The following is a 26,389-nucleotide window of genomic DNA, read 5'->3' as shown; positions in this document are numbered from 1 at the left end:
CTCCCATCAGGATTTTCTTATCTTTAACTCCGTATGTGCCTGCAGTTACAAATTAGTTGACCCATCTTCCAAGTACAACCTTGATAACTAATAAGGCTTTTAAGAGCCTGTTGACACCTGCTTTATCACTTACCATACCTACCCGTCACAAGACTCTCTAAGAATCATATCCATGCACTCTGTTTGCTTCTGATCAAACCAGCTCTTTCAGGCACTCTCCTTTCCAGAGAGGGCCCAATTAAGCTGCAACATCAAGGGTTTTTAGTACCTAGAAAATGCATGTTAGTTGGATTACAAAGTTACCCTGGCTAGGGAATCTAATCTTGAGCTACAAAAATCCACATTAGTTCAACCTCCCCATTTATATTTTTAGGGAACGAGCCTGGGATCTGAAAGCATGAGTATTTCATATTTAAATTCAGTATTAGGTAGAATTGTCAGCAGACTTAACAGCAGTGCATCAAAATAACATTTTATCGACCTGATTTAACCACATCCTCTGATAACCTGCACCATGCCAAGAAAAAAACTGTCCATATCTTTAGACTAGAATTGTATTGTTATACAAACAGAAATAAGCACATACTATCTCAACTGTATTAAAAAGTATGTATTAATTTCATCATAAATATTTACAAGTGACCCTTCTTCTTGTAAGACTGTTTTAAACCAGAAAAATTCACATATAGTAAAGGGAGAATCTAATAAATTAATTGAGAGACACAATATTGATCAGTGACTGCAAAAGACTCAAAGTTACATTATTGTTTTTATTTTTTAGGGAAATTCAAGAAGAATCCAAAAATAGTGGTTTGACTCTAGACAGTTGTATAAATCTTGTCCAAGAATAAATATGCTCCTTCAATAACAACATCTGCACCATTTTCAAACTAATCCAGTTAAAAAAGAAAGTATGTTGAGGAAAGTGTGTAATTTTAAGTTATTTATTTACTCATTTATCTGTGTTAGCTACAGTATTTCTTGTTTTATTTAGAATTTACTTCTAGAATAAAATAGAAAAAAGAAAATACATTTTACAATGGCAAAACCTGAAATTCTCAAATTTCATTTATACAACTAGAATTCTATCAATTCTTAGAAAGTACCTGGGTTTTTTTTGTCACTTTGCTCCATGATCTAGCCCAAAATTCGTTTTCTGTGAAGAAACAGAAAAGTTTATTCTAATAAAGCTTGAGAACAGATTTTGGCCCCATGCCTGTAAAAAACCAGTAATATCTGAATGCAGGAAATCACATGCAAGTTAAATACAAAAAATCTATAGACGTAAAAAAAAAAATCAATCCAACAAGCCGTTCTATAAAACCTGGACAAGATGTCACCAAAAAATTCATAATTTGCAAAACGATTCATATCTATAAGATACAAAGCTGCCCTGGGAAAGCATAGACGTCAGTGGGTGACACAATGACGTGTTCATGCAGAGAAGGGTAGTTACCCAGCAGGCGAAGTGTGACATCTAGTGGCTACCACGTCTACCTCGTCGCACGCTTCAGCCTTCGTAACAAGACTGGAATGCTTATCGCTCACCTTTAGTGTTAAAACAAATGCAGTAGGGCTTATGGTGGTGCCTACGTTTAAATGTCTGTTAAAAATACACACACGTATCAAAGATCTTTAAATGCTTTCCTTTCATCACCCGAATTAAAAAACAGAAAAATTAAGCTTTTGTGATACATAATCGATGCAAAAATTTGTCTAAACCTTTAATACCAGAGATAAAAAGATCCACTTTATATATTAATGCTATATCGTTCTAATACAACCTATTAAGTGCCATGTTCTTGAGTAATTTGCTCTAACTGCAATACAATTCTTGCAAAAGCTGTCCCCCAAAAGATCATCCTATATAGCATTTACTTACAGACAGCATTATATTACACAGATATTTTAAAATAAGTCAGACTCAAGCAATAGAAAATCACCTTAATCTCTCCAAAAACTTAGAGACTATAAAAGATACTATAGAATTTTAAGATTTTATCACTAGTAGACAGCGCTAGCCTCACTCTGGAACCAAGACAATCTATCCAAACTTCTCTAGCGATGAGACCAAAGTGCTTTATTACAGTTATAGCATTGCTTTTCTTAGGTACTATGCACTGCCCCTCTAATAATACATTACAAATAATACAAAATAGCAATTAAGATTTTGTTGCACTTTTCTTATGCCCTTATCATGTTTGTGTACTGGGGAAGTGACTATTTTTCTCAAAACATTATCTTCTGATTGTTATGGGGATCTAACTCAAATCCTTGCTCCCAGAACCGTATGCTTTATTTTCACTTTTGACTACAAAAACTTCACTTCTGAAAAAGGGCAAGGAATCACAAACTGCATCATTTGAGAATTACAATACCTTATTTTACAATTGTAGTGTGTGCAAATCATAATTTCAATGAAATTTGATAGTTACAAATATTCTTAAACTGTATAAGTACAGTAGGTTCTACAGAAAGTAACATGGATAATCAATATTCTACCATTTGAAACAAAAACAATAAATAAAAGTTTAAGTATTAAAACTAAGAAAAAAAATTCCTGTACATTGTACAGTACCTTTTGGTTAAAGCTTCTTAGCAAAAATATAGTAATGCGTTTTAAGCATTCCAGTTACAGATGGTTCAATGTTAAAATTTCAAGGTTTCCCCATCATGAAAAAAATATTGCATTTTTACATAGGTACAGCAGAAACTGTCTCTGTCTGAACAAGGCTTCAGTCTTTAAAAATATATAGACAGTAAGTATGAATTCAAATGAAACATTAAAAAATCATAATACAGTACTGAGGATGTACGGTTGTTGTGCATTACGGATTTTACATTCCTTCTTATTTTGAAAAAGACTAGAGAGCCCATTGTATATCACTGAGTTCAGCTGGATCACCAAGTCCTCCATCAGCCTCCAAGTAATTCATAAGAGCTGTCATAGCAGTGTCATCATTTTCACATATTGCATCAAAGTCCAGCTGAGAATTACCACCTATAAAATTATTAAAACATTAATGTATGCAGTACAAAGCATGAAGAATATGGTAACTTTCAACACATATTTGTTTTTAAACAGCACCTTCCTCTGAAGTTGAGGCAAACATTTACATGTAAATGTTAAAAAAATGAATCGAGTAATAGAAATAATGGCTGTCCGCAGACAGTTATAAGGACATACATAACTTGATTTAAGAAGGTTTAAATCTTGCCAATCCATTGGACTACCTCCAACTTCTAGCTAGTAAAACCTGTATCCATGCAGTGAAGTTCGTATCACTGAAGTAGAAAACTGCTTTCAACTATACATCACCTTAGTGGGAAACACAACTATGTACCTGAATTCTCATCCGATGTACTATGCCAGATGAACTCCTGAAACCTGACAGGTTACTATGTGTTAGCTCTAGAAATCAACACTACACCCTTGCCTTTAACAACAGTAAGGTAAAATGCTTTAGCTCAAATATCAATGAAAAACGTTTCCTTGCCTATCTTGGATAAATGTTGCTGTTTTTTTTATTTTTTTATTAAACCCTTATTTGAGGATTAGGGTTTTTTTTCCCCCTTTTTTTTTTTTAATATAAAGGTCTCATAGCTAAACTGGAAGAGAGCTATAGGTTATAAATAAATAAATAAATTTCTAATAACTGAAATAAAAAGGGAGACTGAAAAGTTTCTAAGAGCTTAAATACAGGATAAGCATAAATATTGCTTTTATAGCACTTTGCCTTTTATGTTAAAAATAATACAATGGCATTCTCCTTTACATGGTCAGGGAATCTATATCCAGAAAAACTGCTGCCCTAGTGCATGCTTGAAGGCGGGGAAAGAAAAAAAAAATTTTCTTTCTGGAACATTTTGACTAGCCCTTTGTATTGACTATTCATAGGTTTCAGTTAAGAAAGAGATAAAGTGCTAAAAGGACAATAGTTCACAAATTACAATCAGTTCCCTTACGTTGCACTACAATACTTTCCCTTACCTATCTCTCTTTTCTGAAGAGAGAATTAATAAGTACCTAATTAAAACTGTGGCATGCAAGAATGGAATGGTAAACTTCTGTTACAGGATGTTATTTTTGTCATGAGATTCAATCACTGATAAAATTTTGCTGTTTGCCTTCCAGTGATAACACACCTGTTTTAAGAGTCCTCTCATCTTAAGACAGACAGACAAATCTCTACAATTTATACATGGTTGTAAAGTGGTGCACTCAAAAATTACACCATTTATCAGAAATGTCTTTCCCTGCAACCCCCAAAATATTCACAAGAGAAATAAATCTTACTGAGGAGAGGTTCATTACTGGGAAATGGAATAGCACCCTGGTTTTGTTCTGAAGTCTCTAGAACTTCTGTTTCCGAAGGACATAACGGAATCAACTCTTTATTTGGCACCTGAAAGAACAGAAGTAGTAAAAGTGACAGAATTAAATCCTTACTTTAGTCACAATTATTACATTGCAGAAACATTATAAATCGCTGTCAAAGTATTAAGAACTAACTAGAGTAGATGAAAAATATGCATCAACAGGCAGACCTACTGCATTTAAAAATAATTTTTTTTAGAAGTTCACATAGCACTGGACTTGGCTTAAATAAAAGGTGTTACTTACGCATCTGTCAAAGGTGCTTCACAGTGATGGCATCTGCTTTATGCAGAGGATCTAATTCAATATTCAGCAAATAAATCCAGCACAACAAATTGTACTGGTATATACTTTCCTTGTCTAGTACCATAAGCTACAAATTCCCAGTGACACCGTGTTTGTCAATGTCGACACATTCTAGCTAGAAGATAAAAAAAAGACCCTCATACCTCCCATGTTCTATATGCACTAAACTATATGAATTATTAACTTGTATATTTCCTATTATTTTTCATCTTGTTACCACCATGATAAAAACTGTAAGTAGTTTTAAATTACTTTTTGCACTTCAGAAAAAATGAAGCTAGCAACAATAGAGATGGAAGTCATCCTGACCCAAACATATCAGAAAAAAAAACTTTTTTTTTTTTTTTAAATTAGTTTCATGTAACACATACATGCAATTTAACAGGACAGATTTTTTGGGTTGCCTGACTTGTGCATATTCTACTAGGAAATTAATAAAGTTGAAATGCTATACAAAAGTATTTTTTACAAAAGCTTTACAAAAGCATTTTAGGAACAAATGGGATACCAAAGCACAGCATAAAGAAAAACCTTCAATGAATACAATGAAGTTATCCTTATGATGAGATGCTGTATGATTTAGGGAGTTCAGTGTATACAAGTCAACCAACAATTAGGGAGAAGACCTGCAGTAAGGTAGGGGAGAACTGATGATAAAAAAATGGAGGAAGCCAAAACAATCCCTAGTCTAGAATAGTATTCTTAGGAAACGAAAATTGCAATGGGAAGATAAACTGTCTTTAAATGGAAAGAAATTTACATTCAGAGAAGTGCTGACAGAGAAGTAAATGTTTGTTCATTCAGTGCACAATATACAACATACAATATCCTTAGGTAAAAAATATGTTAGTTATTCCATAGCTATGATCAATAACGATAGTTACAGTTTGTGGTGTTACCAGCACTACTAGATTAGCAAAACAGCATATTCCATCAATTTTTAGAAGACTATTGAAATATCGTCAACGTAAAAATTTTAAACATTTCAAAACTAAGAACATACAGCATAGATTTTTAAGAGTCTTCCAGAACATTAAAAGTACAAGTAAGAGAAAACAAGAACTGGTATTTTATTTAGGTTGTCAAACTGAACATGTGGAAACACTTTTACTCTCTGGCGGTTATTTAGCAAAAATTTTAATGCAATTCCAAATCCAGAAGAGTCCTCATCACAGGAGTCACATTCACATTTAGCATATTTGTAGAGCTTCAGCAGAGATCCTAATAATTGAGTGGAGACTGCAGTCCTCTCAGCCTCAGGAATAGCTCCTTAAGGCTTGAACTGATGCCCCTGTAAATGAGGTTGGAACTTCCGCTGCTGTCACATCTCTCTAAAGACTTTCATAGTTGCCAGGCAGTTGGCAATACCTTACACATTCTCTCACCAAAACACAAGTCACGGTGGTAATTTGGTTCAAACATAGGTTTTGAGCTATCTGACATTAACCTTTTACTTTTAGATTTTTACAGGCAGTGACATACTCACATTGCTGCAGTTTACAGTTAAAGCTGGAGAAGGTGACTTTCTCAAGAGATTTGATGGACTTAACTCCCCAGATGGTGAAGAACGCAACCTAAAATTGTATATGTTTAGTTGATTTACCAAGTCACATTGATCATAAACTGAAAAATAGCCTATGTGTGGCAGAACCCACCAGACCACCCCAGTAACGAAGCACAACCCAGCTAATCTGACACAATGTTGTCTTAAATTCTCCTGAAGATTCTAAATTCTCCTGCTCCAACTTTTGATAACACGAAAAGCAGAAGAGATCAATAAAGGCCATGGGTCATAATTACTTGAGCACACTTTTATTTTTCTGTTGAATCACCAGCGCTGACAGACCAAAGAGTAACAGGTTTCAGAATTATGCACACTGCAACAAACAGGTACATTTCAAATACATACCGAATACAGACAACATAAGGAAGTTCTGCTAAATGGTGGAGAGAAAACAACACATCCCTGTAATGCTCCTTCTACTATCATTTTGTTATACCTGCCTTCCCATATTTTCATAAAATTCCAACTAAAAGTAAAGGGCACTTGTTTGTTACCAGAATTCTTTGAGGTACTGCTCATCCTCCCTCACCAGACATGCCAGATATGGAACTAACAGTGAAAATACCGTACCAGGGCCCTTTGGACAGCTCCCATCTCCCCCTGCTCTTCCTGACTCCCAAAGCACAAGGCTATAGAAGAACTGGGGCACTCTGGATGCTTCTGTTTCCATCACTTCCTCAGATCCAAAACGTGATAAGGGATTGGACAAAAGATAGAAAATGGGTGAATAAAAAGCCTGTCTTAAATAAGTTGAGTTATTTATGGGGAATATTTGTTAGTTCCCTACATTCCAATATCCAATGCACCATTTGATAAGCAGTACTGCCATCTCTAAAAGCTAGGACAGGAACTCCAGATTGAATAGATTTATAGCATTGCTGTAAGTGCAACAGTTATTCATCAGATGCTAATTCAATTCAGATATACTTGCAAATAGAGCTGTAGTCCTGAAATTTTTAAAAATACTTGGTGATGCATGATGCACAGCTTGAGAACCATCTGTGTCTTACTGATATTAAAAAAAATGCAGAGAGCATATTCAGGTAATAAATGCACTCATCCTATAGGATTATGTTTGTAGTCACAAAGGTATTTGATGAAAACCAGCTAGTGTTAGCCTCTGTTGATCACTTTTGTCTAATTTTGATTGCTTCAGTGTGTGCAAGATAATAACCTGATTTCACACAAAAGAAAAATGATGAAATAGCATGAAGTTCTACTCTTTGACTGGAAAGAAATACAGCATTGTTCTCAGCAACGATTCTGGAAAAGTGAACTACATCTGGGCGCAAGCAACTACATCCAGACATCTCCAGAAACATTCAGTTGTTACTGATGAGGCCTTCAATGGCCAGTTGTATTTGTGAACACCTCTTCCTCTTATAGAGATAAAAGCTAGTTTATTTTACCCCAAGATACAGGACTGTAGGATGAATATGATGCCAGAGATCCCAGTTACACAGTGCACCTGCTCCCTTCCATAGCTGGCTTCTTTTCCCAACTGCCCTTCCTTTGGACACAGAGTTTACCTTATTCTGCATGACTTCACTCTTAACCTTTTCTTTCACCTGCATAGCAACTTCTTGGGCTATTAGTTTCAGCACAAGTTTATTTCTCAATTTCTAGTGTTCATGGACAACTAAGATCACTGAAACAAACACACCTGCACAAGACTAAAATGGCTCAGACCACTGTCACTGATGAAGCTGGCAAGCAAAACATTTTTCCTTTCAAAATCTTGTGACATTCAGTCTATTAGTTGAGAAATAAGATGACCGTTCCCAAAGAAAGCAACATAACATTGTTTCATTTACTAACCAGTGTACAAGATGTGAGCATAACCGGGAAAAACACTAAGTTCAATCAATCACTTGAAGAATAAGACTACCTGATGCAGCTTCTTGAGGCGTGTGCTCATCACTGCCAGCACTTTCACAGATATTCATCCTGGGAAGTAGTTCTTTGAATCCAGAACTTGCAGGTTTTTTTATTTCTCCTAGCAGAGAATGTTAATGTCCTCTCATCAGTACCACCTATAGAGGGAAGGATAGTCACTTTTTATTATATCTTTCTGAAGACTGAAGTAAGTTGGCAAAAGTTCTCATCTCTGACAGTTAATATCCAGGCATGACCCGGGAGCTTAATTGACCCTTGTTCTAGACAACTCAGTCAGCTCAATGTGATATCCTTGATTGAGATCACCTGACCTCTGCTGAAAATGCTCATCCATGTGAGCATAGTGTCATCAACTTAAGGAAACCAGTTTATTAAGTAGAGGAATAGTAAATTTGCTGGATGATGAAAGAATGAATGAATTCCTGGGAAAGTTTTCTTCAAAGCTACCCCTTGAAAGTTCTGGTATCCAGCAAATCCCTGGATATCCTGGGTCATGCCTGGATATTAACTGTCAGAGATGAGAACTTCTGCCAACTTACTTCAGTCTTCAGAAAGATATAATAAAAAGTGACTATCCTTCCCTCTATAGGTGGTACTGATGAGAGGACATTAACAATGGTATTACCAAAACATAACACCCCATCTTCGCTGTTGAGAATATCAATCCTTTTTTTGTTGCCAGTGCTTTTCCTCCTCCTTGCTGGATAATACCAGCAACCTGCCAACATGCTGTGGGATGGATTTAAAATTTTTTTTCTTTTAAGTAGCAATCTTTTCATCACATCACAACTAAAGTGTTTATTCTTTTCTTCCTTTCATTGAAAATCAATGATTACCTGTGCAATTTGACTATTCTAGTAAAGGGATGCGACTTCATCATTGGAAGGTGATTCCAAAACACTGGAAACAGAGTAAGAAACATCTATCACTGCCACTCACCACACTCTTAGGCTCTGACCATGGTTTTTACTGTTCCAGAAAATTAAATACTGTCTTCTGATGAAGAGGCAGCTGAGAAGACAACCGCATTGCAAAGAGATATGTAATCCTGGACTTCAGCATGAATTTACGAAGGGGAAGTCACACTTAACCAACCTGACAGCCTTCTACAAAGAGATGACTAGCTCCGTGGATGAGGAGATAGCATTGCATGTTATTTACTTTGACTTTAGCAAAGCTTTTCACACTGTTTCCCATAACATCCTCACAGACAAGCTGATGAATCAGACTACTACTGAAGCAGCAGAAACTGACTATGCTGTGGCATACTGATGTATGTATAGATTGGAGGACAAGAGGATGGAGTGCAGCCCTGCAGAAAGAGATCTGGGGGGTCTGGTTGATGGTAAGCTCAATGCGAGTCAACAAAGTGCCCTGGTGGCCAAGAGGGACAACGGTATCCTGAGGTGCATTAAGCACAGTATAGCTAACTGGTGGAAGGAAGCGATTGTCCCACTAGACTCAGCATTGTTGTGGCCTCACCTCGAGTACTGTGGGCAGTTTTGGGCTCCACAATATAAGAAAGATATAAAAATACAAGAGTATGTCCAAATGAGGGCAAGAAAGATGTTGAAAGGGCTAGAGGGCATGACTTATGAGGAACAGCTGAGGATACTAGGTTTGTTCAGCTTAGAGGAGAATGAGAGGTGATCTCATTGCTGTCTACAACTTCCTTATGAAGCACAGCAGAGAGGGAGGTGCTGATGTCTTCCCTCTGGTGTCCAGTGATAGCGTATGGGGAACAGCTTAAAGCTGTATCAGGGGAAGATATTAGGAAAAAGATCTTCACCGAGAGGATGCTCAAACACTGGAACAAGCTCCCCAGGGAAGTGGTCATGACCCCAAGCCTGTCGGTGTTCAAGAAGTGTTTGGACAACACTCTTAGATACATGGTTTAACTTTTAGGTTTCCCTGTGTAGAGTCAGGAGTTAGACCTGATGATCCTCATGGGTCCTTTCCAACTCAGGATATTCTATGATATGAAACTATTCCTTATATGTCTACCATTGGCGGCAAAACTGGTGTACTTCCTGGAAGATTTAATATTACTACTTTTCCAGGTCCAGTTGCAAAAGTGCCAGTGGAAAGAACTACATGGGACCTTGGAACACACTACTCTGCAGACATAAAAAATTTCTTGGCATTCCTTTACCTGGAACTGGAAGTAGAAGACTTTAGTCTGAGGGACGGCTTCATTATCCAAAGCTAACACTTAGATAATTTGTCCTGTGCTGATGACATGATGGTACCATTATCCTAAATTTGACTTTAACAAAAGTGGTTGGACCTTCTGATGAAGCCTTAACTCCTGAAAGAGTTGTGACTGAAAGACTTTTTCTGTGCATGTGCATCCCAAAGTCCTGGGAAAAGCTGGCTCAGAGACTTTTTTAAAAGTCTTCTTAGACAACAAATGCTGATAACAGTGCAAACTGACATAAGTAATAACTTCTCCCTCTATAAGCAAGTCAGGCACCACTGTAGGTGCACAACACAAAAAATACATAAGGATATCTTCACATTAAAATAATGTTTCCTCCTTTCAGATTCTTTGGCTATGCTGTGTACCTGCTAAAACTAGTTAGTTTAAAAACAGTCAATCTTTAATTAACAATTTGAATCTTGTATGGATTCCCATTTGGAATGATGCAGTGAGGTTTTTCTTAATCCATGGCTGGATACTGGGAAGGAATTGTGCTATCACTTTAGCCTACATTCAGGGTAATCAGGAAAAGGGACAAGATAGGCTATGAAAGCGCTCCACTGGGGACTGTTTCAAGGAAAGTTTTCCTAGCAGGGCGACTATCAGAAAAATATTAACACTACTCACAGACAATTGATTTTCCATTCCCAAATGGTTTATCTACCCATTTCAACATCATGTGAAGAAGCTGCATCACAGCAAGACTTTTGAAGTCATAGTTAAATAATACTTTATTAACAAAGGAAATTGCATGCCCAGAACAAAACTATTTATCAACACCAGTGATGTATTCTGCTATGCATCAGGCTAACATTAGGTTATAATTGGTATCTCATAATGCTACCACTCAAACTGAAAATATTTTATACATATAACACAATAAAAATGAAGCTTGAACAGTCCCCACATAATCACGTATAACTCTTCTCTATCTTTACTTAAAAGCCTAATGTATGATGTTAAGTGTTTATTACCTTTGCAATTCTAATATTTCATTTGCAATTTCGGTTCCTATACTTCCAGCACCAAGAACTGTTCCAGAGGACATTCCAGGTACACTTACTAAAGACTGTTTTACAGCATCTACAGTTAAAAAAATAAAATAAAACCTTAAGTTTGTAGCAGATTCATTACGCAGCAAGGAACAATCACCTCAAGGATTCAGTTTAAAGCAGTTTTTGTTCTATATCTCTTATTTTCAGAAATTACATTCCTTAAAAAACTAACGCATGGGGGAGGGTGTTGTAAGTCTCACTTGAAATATAAACATAAGTGAATAATGTATTTGTGAAAATTGCTGATCTCCAGTAATGAAATTAGCTTTAATCATTACCACCTCCTGTCTCTCTGACACACAATGCAAAAGACATGAGAAAAAAAACCCTTGGGATTTTTCACAAATTGAAATCAGTTATTACAAAGAACAATTTCAAAAGCAAAATTAAAAAAACCTTATAGCAAGATGACAAAACAGCATGTAGAAATCAGAATCTATGCATAGCAGAGAAATATTAACAAAATATCTTATCAATATCAGTATCACCCTATATTCCATAGGTAATCTCAGATAGTACAATTGCATTTCTTCAGAAAACCAGGCAAAATATGAAGAGGGTCTGCGACAGAAGCATAATATCCTGTCAACCAAAATCCTAGCTATAGCAGAAGCTGCTAGAAGGAAAAGATGTGCTATAAGCCCTTCTGATCACAGTTACGTGAATGATATGAATTAGGATGCTGTAGGTAACTAGAAATTGTCACCAGAATTAGCTTTAAAAAAATTAATCCTTCCTTGCACAACAACCTAGAATAAAAAAATTCCTGGATTGAATAAATTTAAAATTGTAATAATTGATCAGGCAAAGCACCTATGATAACTGTAAGAAGCAACACTTGCCTTCTGCAGGCTGGGAACCGTGAGGGACCTGTTCTTCAGGTGACTCATTATGACCTCTGAGATTTAAACAAATAAATAAAACAAACAAACAAAAAAATCAGCAAGTTTTTCAAAGGCAAACCCCAGCATATTTATGTTTGATTTCAATAACACTTTACACAGAGTAAAAACTAACATCCTCAAACTAGTAAAAAAAGATATATTCCTCACACATTTCAGTGTTCAATCCTTTGTACTGTTGTTTCTGAAGCACTGGGTAAAAATACTAGTTTCTACTTATTCTCCAAATAAAGAAGAAAGGCCAATATAGTTGTCTGTGTTCCATGACAAGAGAACAAGGCTACCATTTTTACTCCTAGGAGGGAGACCAGTTAACCAGAAACAACTGCTACAAGGACAGGTCAGGCTACCTTCTGCCAGCAGCTGCTGCCTACCTTCCCTCCTCTAGACAGCTGCAGATGCCCAGGTCTCCAGGGCAGGCAAAAGTGGCCTTTGGCTGCTGGGCAGCATAGACTGTCTTAACTGCTCTTCTCTGTCTTCTTGAGGAAAAAGGACATGGGCAAAATAGGTGGGTGATGTTGACTTAAGCCATGAACCAGCTACAGAATGGCAACCCCTTGACAACAGGGTTTAATGGAAATAACCCCCCACCGTCCACTTCTCAAAAACCAAGTCATTGGTAAAGATCCTCAGTATCATTGGAACAATCCAAATTATAGCTCCATTGCAAGGCACAGAGAATGAAAAAGAATTAAAAATAAAGAATGAAGTATTAAACTCACACATTTTCTGTCTCACAGGCTCCTCCCTTGCAATCAGTTTGGAGAGCATCTTTTTGTCCTGCCTTGCATTTCTATGATCTATCAATTATGCTTCTCCACATTCTGACACATGGTATGTAGGGTAGCACTTAAAATTAGGTCAACTGACACATGCAGACTTGTAAAGCTCAGAAGGAAAAGAAGAACTAAACTTCACATTTCCATTTATTCATATCTACTTAAAAGATCCTTCCTTTCTTCCTTTAGTAAGAAATTCTTTCACCTCATTTTTTCCTACTGGAAATAGCAGAGTTTTCAGAGTTAAATCACTTAAGCCTGAAATAAAAATAACTGGTAAATGCAAAAAAAATGTTCTTCCAGGATAGTCAACTACTTTTTGGTGGGGTGTTGGTATTTTCTAGTCTTGTTCTGCTTCTTAAACAGGTTTTCTTCTGTTAATGCTAACTGTAATTAAGACAAAAAATAACATGGGAATTCATATCATGAATTACTTACAATACCACAGTGTTGTTTGATACAATGTACTCCAGTTCTTTGGTCCACGGATTCATGAAACTAAACCACTGACTCTTTAAAGTAACAAAAGTCCCATCTTTTGCTCTAAATTTGTAGGAATTTGTAAATACTTTTTCTTTATTCTGCAACACTAGATAAGAAAGGAAAGTTGTAGTCACCATATTTATACTTAGAAAGATAAATTTAAACAAAAAATCTGTTTTATAGCATCATAAAACCAAAATGTTTTTGATGGCCAAAAATACAAATTAAATGCCAGAACAACTGATAGGACGGGACCCCTACTAAAATCAAACTACAGTTTCAGCAATGTTATTAATCTTAAAGTCCAAGTACTAACTTTCTGCAAGCCACTAGTAGGAAGACTCCTGACTTGGTGAACTTCCATAATCGGTGTCTTTAATTATATTATTAGGCACATTTGCTCTTCAGGACTCCTTCCTCATTCTTATAAAGAATTGAAGCAGAGGGTTGAAAGAAGCATCAACATTATTCCCTTGCAATTAAAGCACTGCACCAAGATCCAACACAACAGAAGTTTCTCCCTGCTTTTATTGCAAGCTTTATGCAGGCATGTCTTAATGCAGACATAGAAACGGACAATGCTAAGATTGTTTATTAATTCTCAGCTTCAGATTTTTTGATTTGTACTGTTTTCACACAGCAGTTACATATAGTTGTATGTAGTCTGGGAGGACCAATTATTTTGTACCTTCTTTATGTTTTTCAGCTAGATGATTGTGATCATCTTGATGGCAGTACTCGTAACAAGAAGTTCCTAGAAGCTCTTGTGGCAGATACCCTAAAATTGCTGTCGCACTGTTAGAAATAAAAACATGAACTACAGCGGATTCAAACAATTGCAAAGCTTGTTTTCTTCAGTATCAGATAAAAAAGGAAATTAATATTTAAAGAAATAGATGCTTGTGTTCATGTTTGAGAAAAAGATATAGCATTAGTATAGCTCTAAACTAACAGGAAATGTTATTTACTGCAAATTATCCATTTTCAATGAATGGCAATTCAAAGACAAAGTAACAGTGTTTAAACATGCAAACCAAATGTACACACAAAATACTTATGATCATTAGGTCTTCCCATTAGCCAGTCAGGGTACTAGTCACACATAATGAGTCATTCAAAAAATTTAGTTGAATTTTGCTCTGCCACTTTAAAGAATAGGTTTAAACTGACACTTTTAAATGAAAGACAAGATGACTGAAAGCAATAAAAAGCTTCCAGTGACAATAATGAAATTCAAAATGCAAAGTGGCAACTCAGTCTACACAACAAATAGAAGTCTGTTTTAGAAAGTTCAGAAAATAAGAACTTAGCTTTCACTTCTAATGAAATAATTCGGTACTTCATTTAGCTATAATGTATTTGTTCCAAAGAGTAAGATTTTAAGAAGTAATAATTTTTGGTTAAGTATTTATTACTTAAGACATATGCATAGCTATGAAGCTCTAGCTTGAGATTTTTCTTTATGAATAAGTATGTACATGAGTGCATTTTAGGACATATTTTAATCTTGCTAGCTCATCTTTTCCTATAGGACAAAACGCTTACTCTTATACATTACTTTCTATGTTTGACAAAAAACCAAAGCCTAAATACTCATAGATTCAGAATTAACTGCTTCCTGTGTCCAGCACCTAGAAATTCTATCCTGCTTGAGAAATTACAGTTCTGACAGAAAGTATTAGAAAATTTAACTAGTGGTGTCATTTTCATTTTCTCTTCATTAAAGAACAAAATGCTTACCGCTGATCTACATAAACAAATTTTCCATCCATGGCAAATCGTGTAACAAATTCTGTTGCTTTGACTTTTATCTCTCCACTCTTTTGTGGAACAATATAAGGGTGTAACCTCCCAATTGCAACAAGACAGTTAAAGTTACTACTGTCCTTTTCTACATCGTTTTCCTCTTCTACTCCCACCTCATTAGGAGGCCAGTTCTTCAAATACCCAGTACAGTGAATGGTACAGTATTTTCTGTGATCTAATAAAAAGAAATGAAATAAGCAGCAGTTATGTTTCAAAAAGTAAACTGAATTACTTTTTTTTATTCCATTCACCATGAGACCAGCAACTATATTTTATGCTTACCTACAACTGTACAAGGCTATAGATAATTTTACAGAGTATTTTTTAGTTAATTCCTTACTACTTCATTTTGGCTTACCTGGAGAGAGCACTTTGAACCCTATGTAAGATTTCGGACGATAAGTTATTGGTGCTGGCAGTTCAAACACAGTCTCACAGAAAAAAAAGTAAACCAACAGTCTGGTAACCCACAGATCACTTTCTCTTTATATGGTTTAATATGTATTGTAAATCAAAATAAACCGGAGAGGCACTCTGTAGCTTCCAAATCAATTTACCTTTTGTGAGCACGATGAGCTTAACATAAGCTTACTTCAGCTGCTAAAAGAATCAGTCGAGAGAACAACCCAAACCAACCCAGCTTATTTTCTATTTATCTTAAGCTTCTGAATTCCTCAATTTTCTGGGAACACAAATATTTTAAAAGTCTTAATTACAGCATACACTATCATTCATTCCTATGACTGGTAGACTCTTTGCTGCCTCTGTAACATGCAAACGCCCTCATACACATCAAGGCATAGAGATAACATTACATGTCATACAGTAACTATATTTCAAAAAATTGCCGAAGTATTCTTGATATCTGTATTCTGAACAAATTACGCTTTATATAAATTTGACTGCATTAACCCTAACAACTACAGAAAACATGTTAACAAGTCTGTAAAATGAAAAACTGAGTTAGCCTACTGTGACCTTGTCACAGTTTCTCAGATTGTCAAGGTGCCTTCCCTCAACACTGCTTTTCTGAGAAACGTTTATACAAGTTAAATTCTTATCTCATCAAGTTAGTTGGCACATCAAGGGAGACTGAATTCTATTTACTTACAATGACAGACCTATTTTAAAATTTACTGCTGTATGGTATAACTCAACAATAACAGATTACATTGAAAAATCCTCCTACTTTTGTTTTTCAGGGTCAAACAATTTCAGCACACCTTTGCAAAAATCAATATTAAGTTATTAAATAAAAGCCAGAAATTACATTTAAAAAACATCCATTCACTGAAAACTTGACAAGCGTATACTCCTGTACGGGCATACCAAAATATGAACTGAATCAAAATTATCGGAAAAATTAATAGAATTACACTGATTAACTTTACTATTAGAAGCAAAAAAAAGGAAAATTCATACTTTTTAAGTACAGACCACACAAAAAGTAAGTAAGAAAAAAAAGTTGGTTTACTTGCTTTTTTTCCTTCAAAACAGTAGATTTTGCAGGCCTTATTCACAGTTATCTTCAAGACATACGTTACTTAGTTTCATTCTTCTGATCTGCTCCAGTGCTTTCAAAAATTTCCCTGAGACTTCTAAAATTTGACTACAACAGACCACGCGCTCCTAAACAGCCACTGTAACTCAGGTTCCTCCCTCCCCCTTTTCCAGGAGTGAATAGGGAGGAGAAAGAGTACAATTAGACTGTTTTCCAAAACATGTCTCCAGTACGTATTTACACTTCTCTACAGCTAGTTTGTGAAGTCAGTGATAACTACAAGAGTCACACTACTGACTCGGAACTTAAATATACCAAGTTTCAAGATAGAAAGCCCCCACTTCATCTACACTGTTTGAATACCTTTCTTCTTTGGGTTGGGCAAGCACTCCTTTTCTTCTTTGACTGTGGTCCTACTACATTTTATCCGACAGAAGAAGGAACGTCGAGCACCAGAATTCAGTCGAGCTGGTCCAGCTTGAAAATCTGTGTGTACTTGCAAGCCAGCTTACAAAAATTCAGTAAAGTAATTATAAAACCAAAATCCAACAATAAACTTCAGAATACAAGGCCTTTTCTTCATTTTAGCTTCCAGTACATTCTCCTTACTCTTTAGTTGCCTAAATTTTGTCCTTACAATTAAAAATGAACAAAAGTCTAATAACTTAAATAGAGCAAAGAAAACGCGACTGTCACACAGATTCCAAAATTAAAAAGAATTACCAAATTATTTTTAAACCTTTCTTGATATTTTGAATGGTATTTAATAAATATGCTTTATAAACCTTCAATTTCTATTTGATACAAGGAAGAACTGCAAAGATGCTTATAAAAGCCAGCTATAAAATAGCAATTAGCTGCACAGTACATAACGTTTTCCATATTAGAAATAACTGTAAACAAAATAAGATTTGGTTAAATTAGGATTGACACTTAGCATTTTCAGAGAAGACAGTGATTCTTGATATTGAAGGATTTTATCCCATGTTCGACTACATCAGGTCTTTTGTATTGACAAGACCTATCAAATACAAGAAAAAAAAGTAGTATGCCTGGTAGGAAGAATGTCAGACCACATCTTGGTAAACGTTTAACAATGCAAATTTCAGTAATTCTTATTATCTAAAATTCTTTTCTGGGCTAGCTTTTAAACTGTAAGTGCATTCTAACCAGCAGATAAGCATTCAAATATGTTTGGTTCATAGAAATTATACCTCAAGTTTGTACATCCATGCACATATGAACACATGAATACATTCTGCATAATAACCAGATTTATTAACATCTCTCTAAAAAAAATCTGAGCACATTCAAATATGACTTACTTTTCCCATCTACGAGCTTCTCCCTAGGAGAGATATCCGAAGAAGAAAGTTGCTCCTTAACTTTTGCAACATCTTTTGGATGCAAGTAATCAAACAAACTTTGTCCAATTAAACTGGCCTATTTAAAAAAAACAAAAACAAAAACACACACACCAAAACCCAAAAGATAAGAACCACACTGTTTTAGAACAAGACCCCATCCATACTACTTATCTCAGAAAAACAACCTTCTACACCATTAAAAGAAGTCAAATACCACAGTTACGCTAAACATCAATATTTTGATTGACATTTAATTTGCCATTGTTTAGTATTATTTTTATAAAAACAGGTTAGTACAAACATAATTTGTTACTTCCCCTTTGCAAAATAGCAGATTCAGTTAGATATTAAAAAACAGTTCTGTAAACCCAAATGTTTTATTTATGTACATAATAGGATTCCCAATCCTAGCCAAAGAAGGTTACGCAAAAAATAATTCCGCTCACAGATTACTGGGGGGGGCAGGGGGGAGGTAGGGAAATAGGAATAAATATTCATGCTACCTAATGACTGAGCTCTAATTTGGTTGGACAAAATGGCACCACTGAGCCAAGAGCTGCCTGGAAGCAGGGGTCAGCTCTCCTTAGTGGGGGATATTTACAGGAATCTCTCTAGCTGGGATCCATTCAACCTGCTGACTCTGATGATCCAAAGTAACTGGCCTGCTGCACTACTGTACGCAGCACTACTTTCTTTTGAAACAGGAAGTAATTCTCACAGAAGTGGGCTAGTTTGCGTTTTTTGATTGCTTACCTTCACCACAGCAGGTCAAATCAATGGGTAGAAAGGAGCTGTGTTGACAAGCAGTATTCTAGATACAAACTGCAACTCATTTTGGAACCATGCCACTTGCTATGAGATCACTGCATACATAAAGGGGAGCACTTTTCCAAGAAGCCAGGATCAGAAATGGGTTTAATGAAAATCTTCTAAGAAAGCAGGACAAACATGCAGCCTCTTTCATTTGCCCAGTCCCCATCCAACCCTAATGCAAAGGGAAAATGCTGAGTGCCACTGAGAAAGGCTAATAGTAGCCTTGTCAAAATATATAGGTGTAAGTGATTAGGCTGCAGGATGGGATTCATAAACTAGAATGATTCCCAAATAAGCCAATAAATTCATGGGTTAAGTCAGTCATGTTCTCTGAACCTCTTTGGCTGGAATAGCAAAGATCTTATGGGTCTGGAAGTAGGTATGTCTGATAAGAGAGACTCCAAAGGGTACTGTCTAGTCCTTGAGTAAATTCAATGTTGAAGTTTAAAAAAAAAAAAAAAAAAAATCCTCTTTATGCTTGTTCCCATAAGATGATTCATTTCTCTTAATTTAAAAAGGTATTAATTTAAAAAAAAAATCAATAAAACAGAGTCCAGATTCGTTACCCTTCCGTTTTGAAAAAATGAACACAGCACAAATGGTTTCAAAGTTGTAGAAGTGCACAGATGGAAGCACTAACTATTTTGGCCTCTGTTTTGGGGACAGAAGTCATCGATACATGAACAAGTTATCATGCCTTGATTATTTGTAGTAATTGTCTATGATATTAAATGTCAGCTAATGGAAGGTAGTTTTATTTTTCCTGTTTCTCTTATTCTACAGGCTAAGCTAATTCACACTATATCAGTTTCCTCCAAGTTAAGAGTATATACATGGATAGTTATTGTGGATGAGGTGTTATGTAGTTCATCTGAGCATAAAGGCATTACCAAGGAAAGCCTTAATTATGAGCTACCGATCTTCCTTGGCCTGAAAAAAAACCCAAAATGACTTCACCATTTAAAAGAAAAATCTCTTGGAGATAGAAATTAGGCCATCTTCAAATTATCCCTTCCTCTCAGACTAGCAGTTTTCTTAAGGAAGATCAATTGAAATCTGGTGCTATTACTCAGGTCAGGAACACTGACTGTACTTGCAAATACTTCGTTCCAGGGTATTCAGCCTTACTCTGAAAGAGGTTAAATCAAAGAAGTTCTAAGAAATGATACACAAGGACTGTTTTTTAGTAATACACAATAAAATGGAAAAGCCTAAAAATTTTTAAGAAAATGCAAGGTAAAAGCAAACCAAGAAACTCAGTTATAACCACCTGATCATAATTAAGTATTTTGCAAACTGATTCTGAGACAAACAGAATTTTTCCTCTGTTGCATCCAACCACAAACAGGAATCCATCTGCAGCCTGAAAATGTAAAGATATTGTCTTTAAAAACATACAATTAAAATATACAATGAATATTGATGACTACAAGGAAGCACACTTTTAAACCTATTTTTTTTAATTAAATAAGTTATAAATCACACCGAAAAGCAAGTAAGATTGCAAGGACCAAATTAGACCTTCAACTACAGAGAGCTAAAGTTTCTTAAACACAGCTTTGGGAAAAGAGATGGCCAGCTGCAAAACAGCTTAACTTGGGAGTCATCTTACAGATTTTGGTCAAGTCTGTGACTGCAGCAAAGGAAAAAGAAAATAGCTGCAAATGAGAAAGGGTGAAGGGGTGCGGGTATATGACAAAGTGCAAAACCAAGAAGAAATATTTTCTTTCAGGTATTATTTCTGCATCTTTTTCAAAGTACATCTTTTAAAATGTAAATGAAGGAGAGCAAACAATTGCAAGTATATTTATATGTAATTAAAAGTATTCTCTATACTTGCATGCAGACTTCAATATCAACATAAAAAATTTTATGTATTAATACGCAGACTGTACACAGATTTATTATCCCTTCAAGGGCTGCTGTCTGCCATGCTCATAAATCATTTTCTGTACCCCTTTATGAAAAAGCCTTATAGTTTATGGCATTTATAAACCAGTACTTATCAAGTACATCAAAGCACTTGCTTGAAGAAAAAGATGGGGAAAAAAGCACTCTCCAACTAAAAACTCAAGTAAATGGCAAGCTTTAATAAGGACATCATTTAACTGAGAGCTTCCTTCCACTTACCCTAAGGATTAACTGTCGGAGTTCATCATCCTTTAAAAATGAAGGTTTATACCGGACTTCTGTATATGAGCTAGTGGAACCTGGAAAATAGATTATTTGTAGACGTAATGTCAAAAGTTACATTTTAAATTTACAGAACAAGTATAACTCTGTTAAAAGTATTTTATACATTTTCTTTGCAACCACAACAGCTGAATAAAATATTAAAAATAAAAAAAATCATAAACATATGCTGGTAATGAATATGGGCACACAACCAGTTTTTTCTTGCCTTTTATTTAGCATAAACCAAGGAAACTTCTGTTCAGATATCTTTAATGTACTGCTAGAGAAATGGTATTATGAGAACTGAATTTTCTAGAAACATTTCATAGGCCTATTTCAGAATCCTTAAGATTTGCTGAATCTGAATAATTCCAATGTTATCGTCATGAATAATGCTTCATTAGTACTATATATCCAACAATCCAAAACCCAATCTATTGTAGTTAATTTTAATACCTCAATAAACATGATGAGACTGACTCACTACATTTACTGTTCTAGCACCCGTGGCTAGTACTCTAAAATAATTTTTAGCCATTACAAGCATTTCCACAACTTTTTCTAGATTTTTTTTTTTTAGGTAAATAGCGGTTGAACTTCCCAGCAAATTTCAGCATTCACTATAATTCCACATAGTATCTTGTATTTTCTTAAAGAATTTGTTCTGAAGATACACATAATAACTGTGCTGGATGGAGTTCAATTTTCATATCCTACTGCTAAAACACAAATGTTTGAGCTGAATATTTACTGTAGATGCTTTTTAAACCTCAAGTACAATTACTGCCCTGCTAATTTGTCATATTATTTCTTTATGCAAAATTCTCAGCCTGCTTAGGCCACCAGGCCTCTAGAAATCCTTTCCAACCCACATTATTCTACGATTCTATTACTGTCAAGTTAGTAGCATAATTCATCTCCTACACTCCTTTGACTGAAGACTAATGGGGTTCTTATTAGATATGTTTATTCATAATCTTTTTGCAATGCAGATAGTCTTTAACCTTTGCTTACAGTTGACTAAATTATTATTCTGAAACTGTGCTGCCAAAAAACCTGAAATCTTGTGTGCTGCTGATAGACGATGCGATATGCAACTTGTATTTGGATATAATTTTTTTAGAGAAGGAAAAAAAAATCCCCAAATCTACCAATAGCAAAAGGAGAAGAAAGAATGTATCCTGGTTTGATCCCAACACTAAACCATTCACTGAGATCCATGATTAACTTTGCTAGCTGACTGAGGATATAAACTTTTGATAACTCTTTTTCTTGGTACTCTCTACGTTTCATGGTGTTTGAGACTTTAACGTAATCGAAGTCATCAACCACTCTGTTAAAGTATGTTTTGTATTGAAACATCCCTTTTGACTACTGTTCTTGCAGGCTAAAAAATAAGTTTGAAAGATGATTATGTCCAAATGTAATTTTTTCTTTAGTTTTATGCAACTGGTTTTGGTTTTATGAAGTGACACTGTAAAAGACTTAAGCTGTCACTGAAGTGAGTTCTCTGTGCTCCCTACCGGTGCGACTACTTACATCAGTTTCTTTAGGTAAGCATTTTTTAATGGTCTTTTTCCATGATGTTGTAAATTTAAAAGTCAAAAGATAAACATGAAATTTGAATACATAGACAAAGGGTTGATGCAATCACAAATGTGGGAATAACAAACAGGAGCTTCTCTATTACGAGTATAACTGTTGGCATCAGTACAGCACCACAGATATTACTGTTACAGAAAGTATGATGGAAAGTGGAGAGATCACAGAACACACGTTTAATTTGGGGGTTGGAAAATAATGAAAGACAGACTTGGTTGATCACAGTAATTTTTAAAAAGAATGAAGGAGTGACTCAATTGAAAGGCATACCCTTAGCAGACAGAAATCAGAGACTGAAGGGTTGCTTTTTTTCTGCTCTACTAACCAAAAAGAAGAAATGAAGTTCTGGAAGCTACAAACACATAAATTTAAATGAAGAACAGACTCGGAACTGAATTCAGCAAGAAAATGTAAAATAAATGACCTTTGATTTATTTAACATCGAAGAAGATACACAGTGTAACTCCTGACAGAACAAGGACTTTCAGGATTAGTTTCCTAAAACCCACCTTTTAAAGATTTTAAGTGTTGCACAGCCATCCGTAATACTGTAAGCTTGTCTAGCTTTCGTGCCATGGGATTGCACTGAGGTATCATAGCAGACAATTCCTCTATCAAATTATTCATTTTGTCTCTTCTTCGTTTCTCTGTTTGACTGTGAGCCTCTCTAAGAAGAAAAATTATTTTAAGAAAAGTGTAGAACACATTATTTTCCCCATAATATTCATCAATTCAATTTTGGGAACGGAACATATCACAAGAAGTACTACTGCACTGAAACAGTTTTTCATACACTACTTCTATTTGACAATTGAATTGGATTCACTTGAACAAAGCAGAAACGGTCACAATAATGATGTGAAATACTGAGAGGAAAAATATCTCAAGCAAGAACTTGTTTATATGTGGCAGGAACAAGAGGCTATGAAGACTTATAAAAGTTAAATTCTTCTTGTGACCCTTGACGTCCAAGTGAATACCTTGACATCTTACTGTATACCAGAGAACTTTTGGTGTCATTAGTAATCATGGGAAGACACTTTTGCTCCCTGGCCCTATCTCTACCTGGCCTGTGTAACTAAGATGGGGTATTCATTCTGCTACTTTTTTTTTTTTAAACAAAGAATGCTCTAAGCACTTGCTAAAGCATCTCTGAACTGTTTTATGCAAACTCACAACAACCTGAGATAAGCCACATCTTCTTGTTATCTCATTACCTTAAAAATTACTCAGACTGAAACCAGACACAAACACAAGCATTTATTCATAGCACAGCATGAGCAACAGACAACACATTTATATATTCTTATAAGAGATGCAGTGGAAACTGAAATAAAAAGCTATGCCTCATCTAATTTCACCAGAGATGTTTTAGAAAGCTTTCCCTTTCATTTACCTAATAAGGCAGTAGAAAGGGTTTCAGCCTCTGGGCATACCTTGTGTCTCAGGTTTCATCTCTTGGTAAGCCTCAGTCCAAGAACTCAACCACAGAAAGAAGGCTTCTCTTCTTGGACAGTTTTCATCAGAAAACCCCTTCTAAGGCCCATGACTGTGCACATCACAAATATGTTTATATCTCAGGTCACTAATTCTTTAATTCTTTCTAGTGGAGTATGTTAGCTTTTCTTGCTGATCTCCTCCCCTCTAACATCCTCTAGCAGATCAAGAAAAGTCTAATTCATTCTATTCACTCCTCACCCAGACGACATGCTAGCCACTCAATTAAAATGAAGATTATTTTCCTTTCTGATTGAGACCAGACACAGTAGTAGTTAACCAAACTGAGGGACAACATGTTTTGGCTAACTGATCTCCAAAACTCTTCCTCTTAGGCATACTATAACAGAAAGCATTAAAGGTAATAAAGTTAACTACATCTAGCCTGTTGAGAAAGAACAAACTACAGTTTTAAAGACCTAGTCTTCTATTATTTTTATTATTTTTTCTCAAAAATAAACCCCCCCTCCACACAAATAATTCTGAGTCATTCATCCAAGCAATTAGCTTTGCTCTCTCTAAAGCCTCTTTTAATTTTATCAGTTAATTCTCAACTCGACAGGTTCACCCAACTTTTCCTTCGTGTCAGGTAGGAAGAGTCAAGTAATATATTGTGTACGCTCCTTGAACTGTGAACCTCAGAGAGACAGATAGAAACATTTGGGGAAAGAGAACAATCTTCCTCATCTCTAACAGTCCATAAGAAGTTATAGAAACTTGAACAGGTGGATGCAGAAATTCAGGTGATGACTGGATGATTCAAAAAGCCTGCTGTTACGTTCCCCAGTTACAAAGGGGAAGGGAAAAAAGCAAGTTCTCCAATAAGGTTGTGAAAAGAAACACTGGAGGGAGACAACTGTTAAGCAAACATTCAAAGTGTCTTCTAAATAATTTTTTTCCTCCAACTAATGAACCAAAACTTAAGGAAAAAAGAATTAACAATACAACATGAAAGTTATTGAAGCAATGTACAAAACAGAATCTTGTATAGCAATCTGGGATACTCAGCAAAGAAAAATGAATTTTGGAGTTAAACAAAAAACCTGAAATATACTTTAGAACACTTTAATTTCTTCCATTTAATTTAAATTACAAAACCACTTCATAACTATTAGTTAGCATACTGCATAAATAATGCTTTTGACAGCAGAGTGGATTATGTATTTCTGCTTTGACATCTCTGCTCACATGACAATGAAAGACACTTATTTTTAAAACAGCTTTATAAAACAGCTCTAGTTCTACTAAGTGGCTTGCCTATAGTTTAAAGTATTTGTTTGGATGAATCATGACTGCATTCAGCCACACAGCATTTCAAATCTTATAAGCGCTTTATGTGAATTTCTATTTGGATTCAGGTAAGATGTGAATTCAAAGTGCAATGGCAAACCTTGAATAATTCCCTATACAAAAACTTGTTGCAGAACAAGAATTCTTTGTCATGCTTTAGCTGAATCCATTTTCATGTGGGATAAATTTTTAATACCTCCAAGTGTAGACAAATCTAGAAAAAACAATTCTCAAATTCATACGGACTGAGGATCAGCTCCTTCCCTTGTACACGACTTGAGTGTACTGCATTTAATTCTCACCTTGAAAATTTTAACCTCAGGTTTTTCCTAAACCGTCTGCAATATTCTGCAACACAACTTTCATTAAAATTAGTAGAAAATAAAATCCTCAAGGAGGCTCTAAAAATTACTATACATTTAGGTGGAAAAAGGAAAAGTTTACTGTTAAATATTTTACAGTTTTGATTAATGGTACGCCCAAACTCATATTTTACTATTGTGAATCCTAGTATTTACTAGTAAAATGTACTTTTATTGTAAATTAGTACCTGAAATCTTTTATTTTAACATGTTCTTCATCTTCACTCCTAGGGAAAACAAGATATAGTTTTACATTACATATTTAATACTAGGCACTTCTTTCCCTTCATGAATTCAAGAACATACAGAAAATGCTACAAATTTACTATGGTTCTAAGAAAAGCAAACCCAAAAAATTCCTAACACAAAAATGATCTAGCAAGTGATACATAATAGAAAGAAACCAAAGCATA

General features: G+C 35.3%; 1 protein-coding gene across 4 annotated transcripts in view; it reads right to left on the bottom strand.

Moving 5' to 3' along the window:
* Window positions 1–813: 813 nt before the first annotated feature.
* The window catches only part of BMAL2 (basic helix-loop-helix ARNT like 2), a 38,645-nt gene continuing 13,069 nt past the window's right edge, over window positions 814–26,389 (bottom strand). For 3 of the 4 annotated variants that reach the window (XM_059816084.1, XM_059816081.1, XM_059816082.1), the window contains 14 exons: window positions 26,165–26,203; window positions 23,337–23,494; window positions 21,181–21,260; window positions 20,321–20,413; window positions 18,196–18,313; window positions 17,234–17,377; window positions 15,304–15,544; window positions 14,252–14,358; window positions 13,519–13,669; window positions 12,242–12,297; window positions 11,319–11,427; window positions 6,171–6,258; window positions 4,298–4,406; window positions 814–3,001 (listed from right to left, as the gene is read on the bottom strand). In XM_059816084.1, coding sequence (XP_059672067.1) covers window positions 2,865–3,001; window positions 4,298–4,406; window positions 6,171–6,258; window positions 11,319–11,427; window positions 12,242–12,297; window positions 13,519–13,669; window positions 14,252–14,358; window positions 15,304–15,544; window positions 17,234–17,377; window positions 18,196–18,313; window positions 20,321–20,413; window positions 21,181–21,260; window positions 23,337–23,494; window positions 26,165–26,203 — 1,630 coding nt within the window. In that variant the 3' untranslated portion in view covers window positions 814–2,864. The remainder of the gene's footprint in view (window positions 3,002–4,297; window positions 4,407–6,170; window positions 6,259–11,318; window positions 11,428–12,241; window positions 12,298–13,518; window positions 13,670–14,251; window positions 14,359–15,303; window positions 15,545–17,233; window positions 17,378–18,195; window positions 18,314–20,320; window positions 20,414–21,180; window positions 21,261–23,336; window positions 23,495–26,164; window positions 26,204–26,389) is intronic. The other variant, XM_059816083.1, reaches the window with a different exon arrangement.

This window comes from Gavia stellata, chromosome 4 (genome assembly GCF_030936135.1).
Source record: "Gavia stellata isolate bGavSte3 chromosome 4, bGavSte3.hap2, whole genome shotgun sequence".
In the NCBI taxonomy this organism is placed as follows: domain Eukaryota; kingdom Metazoa; phylum Chordata; class Aves; order Gaviiformes; family Gaviidae; genus Gavia; species Gavia stellata.
Note: the sequence above shows the minus strand (reverse complement) of the source record. Positions and strands in the feature narration are given on the sequence as shown.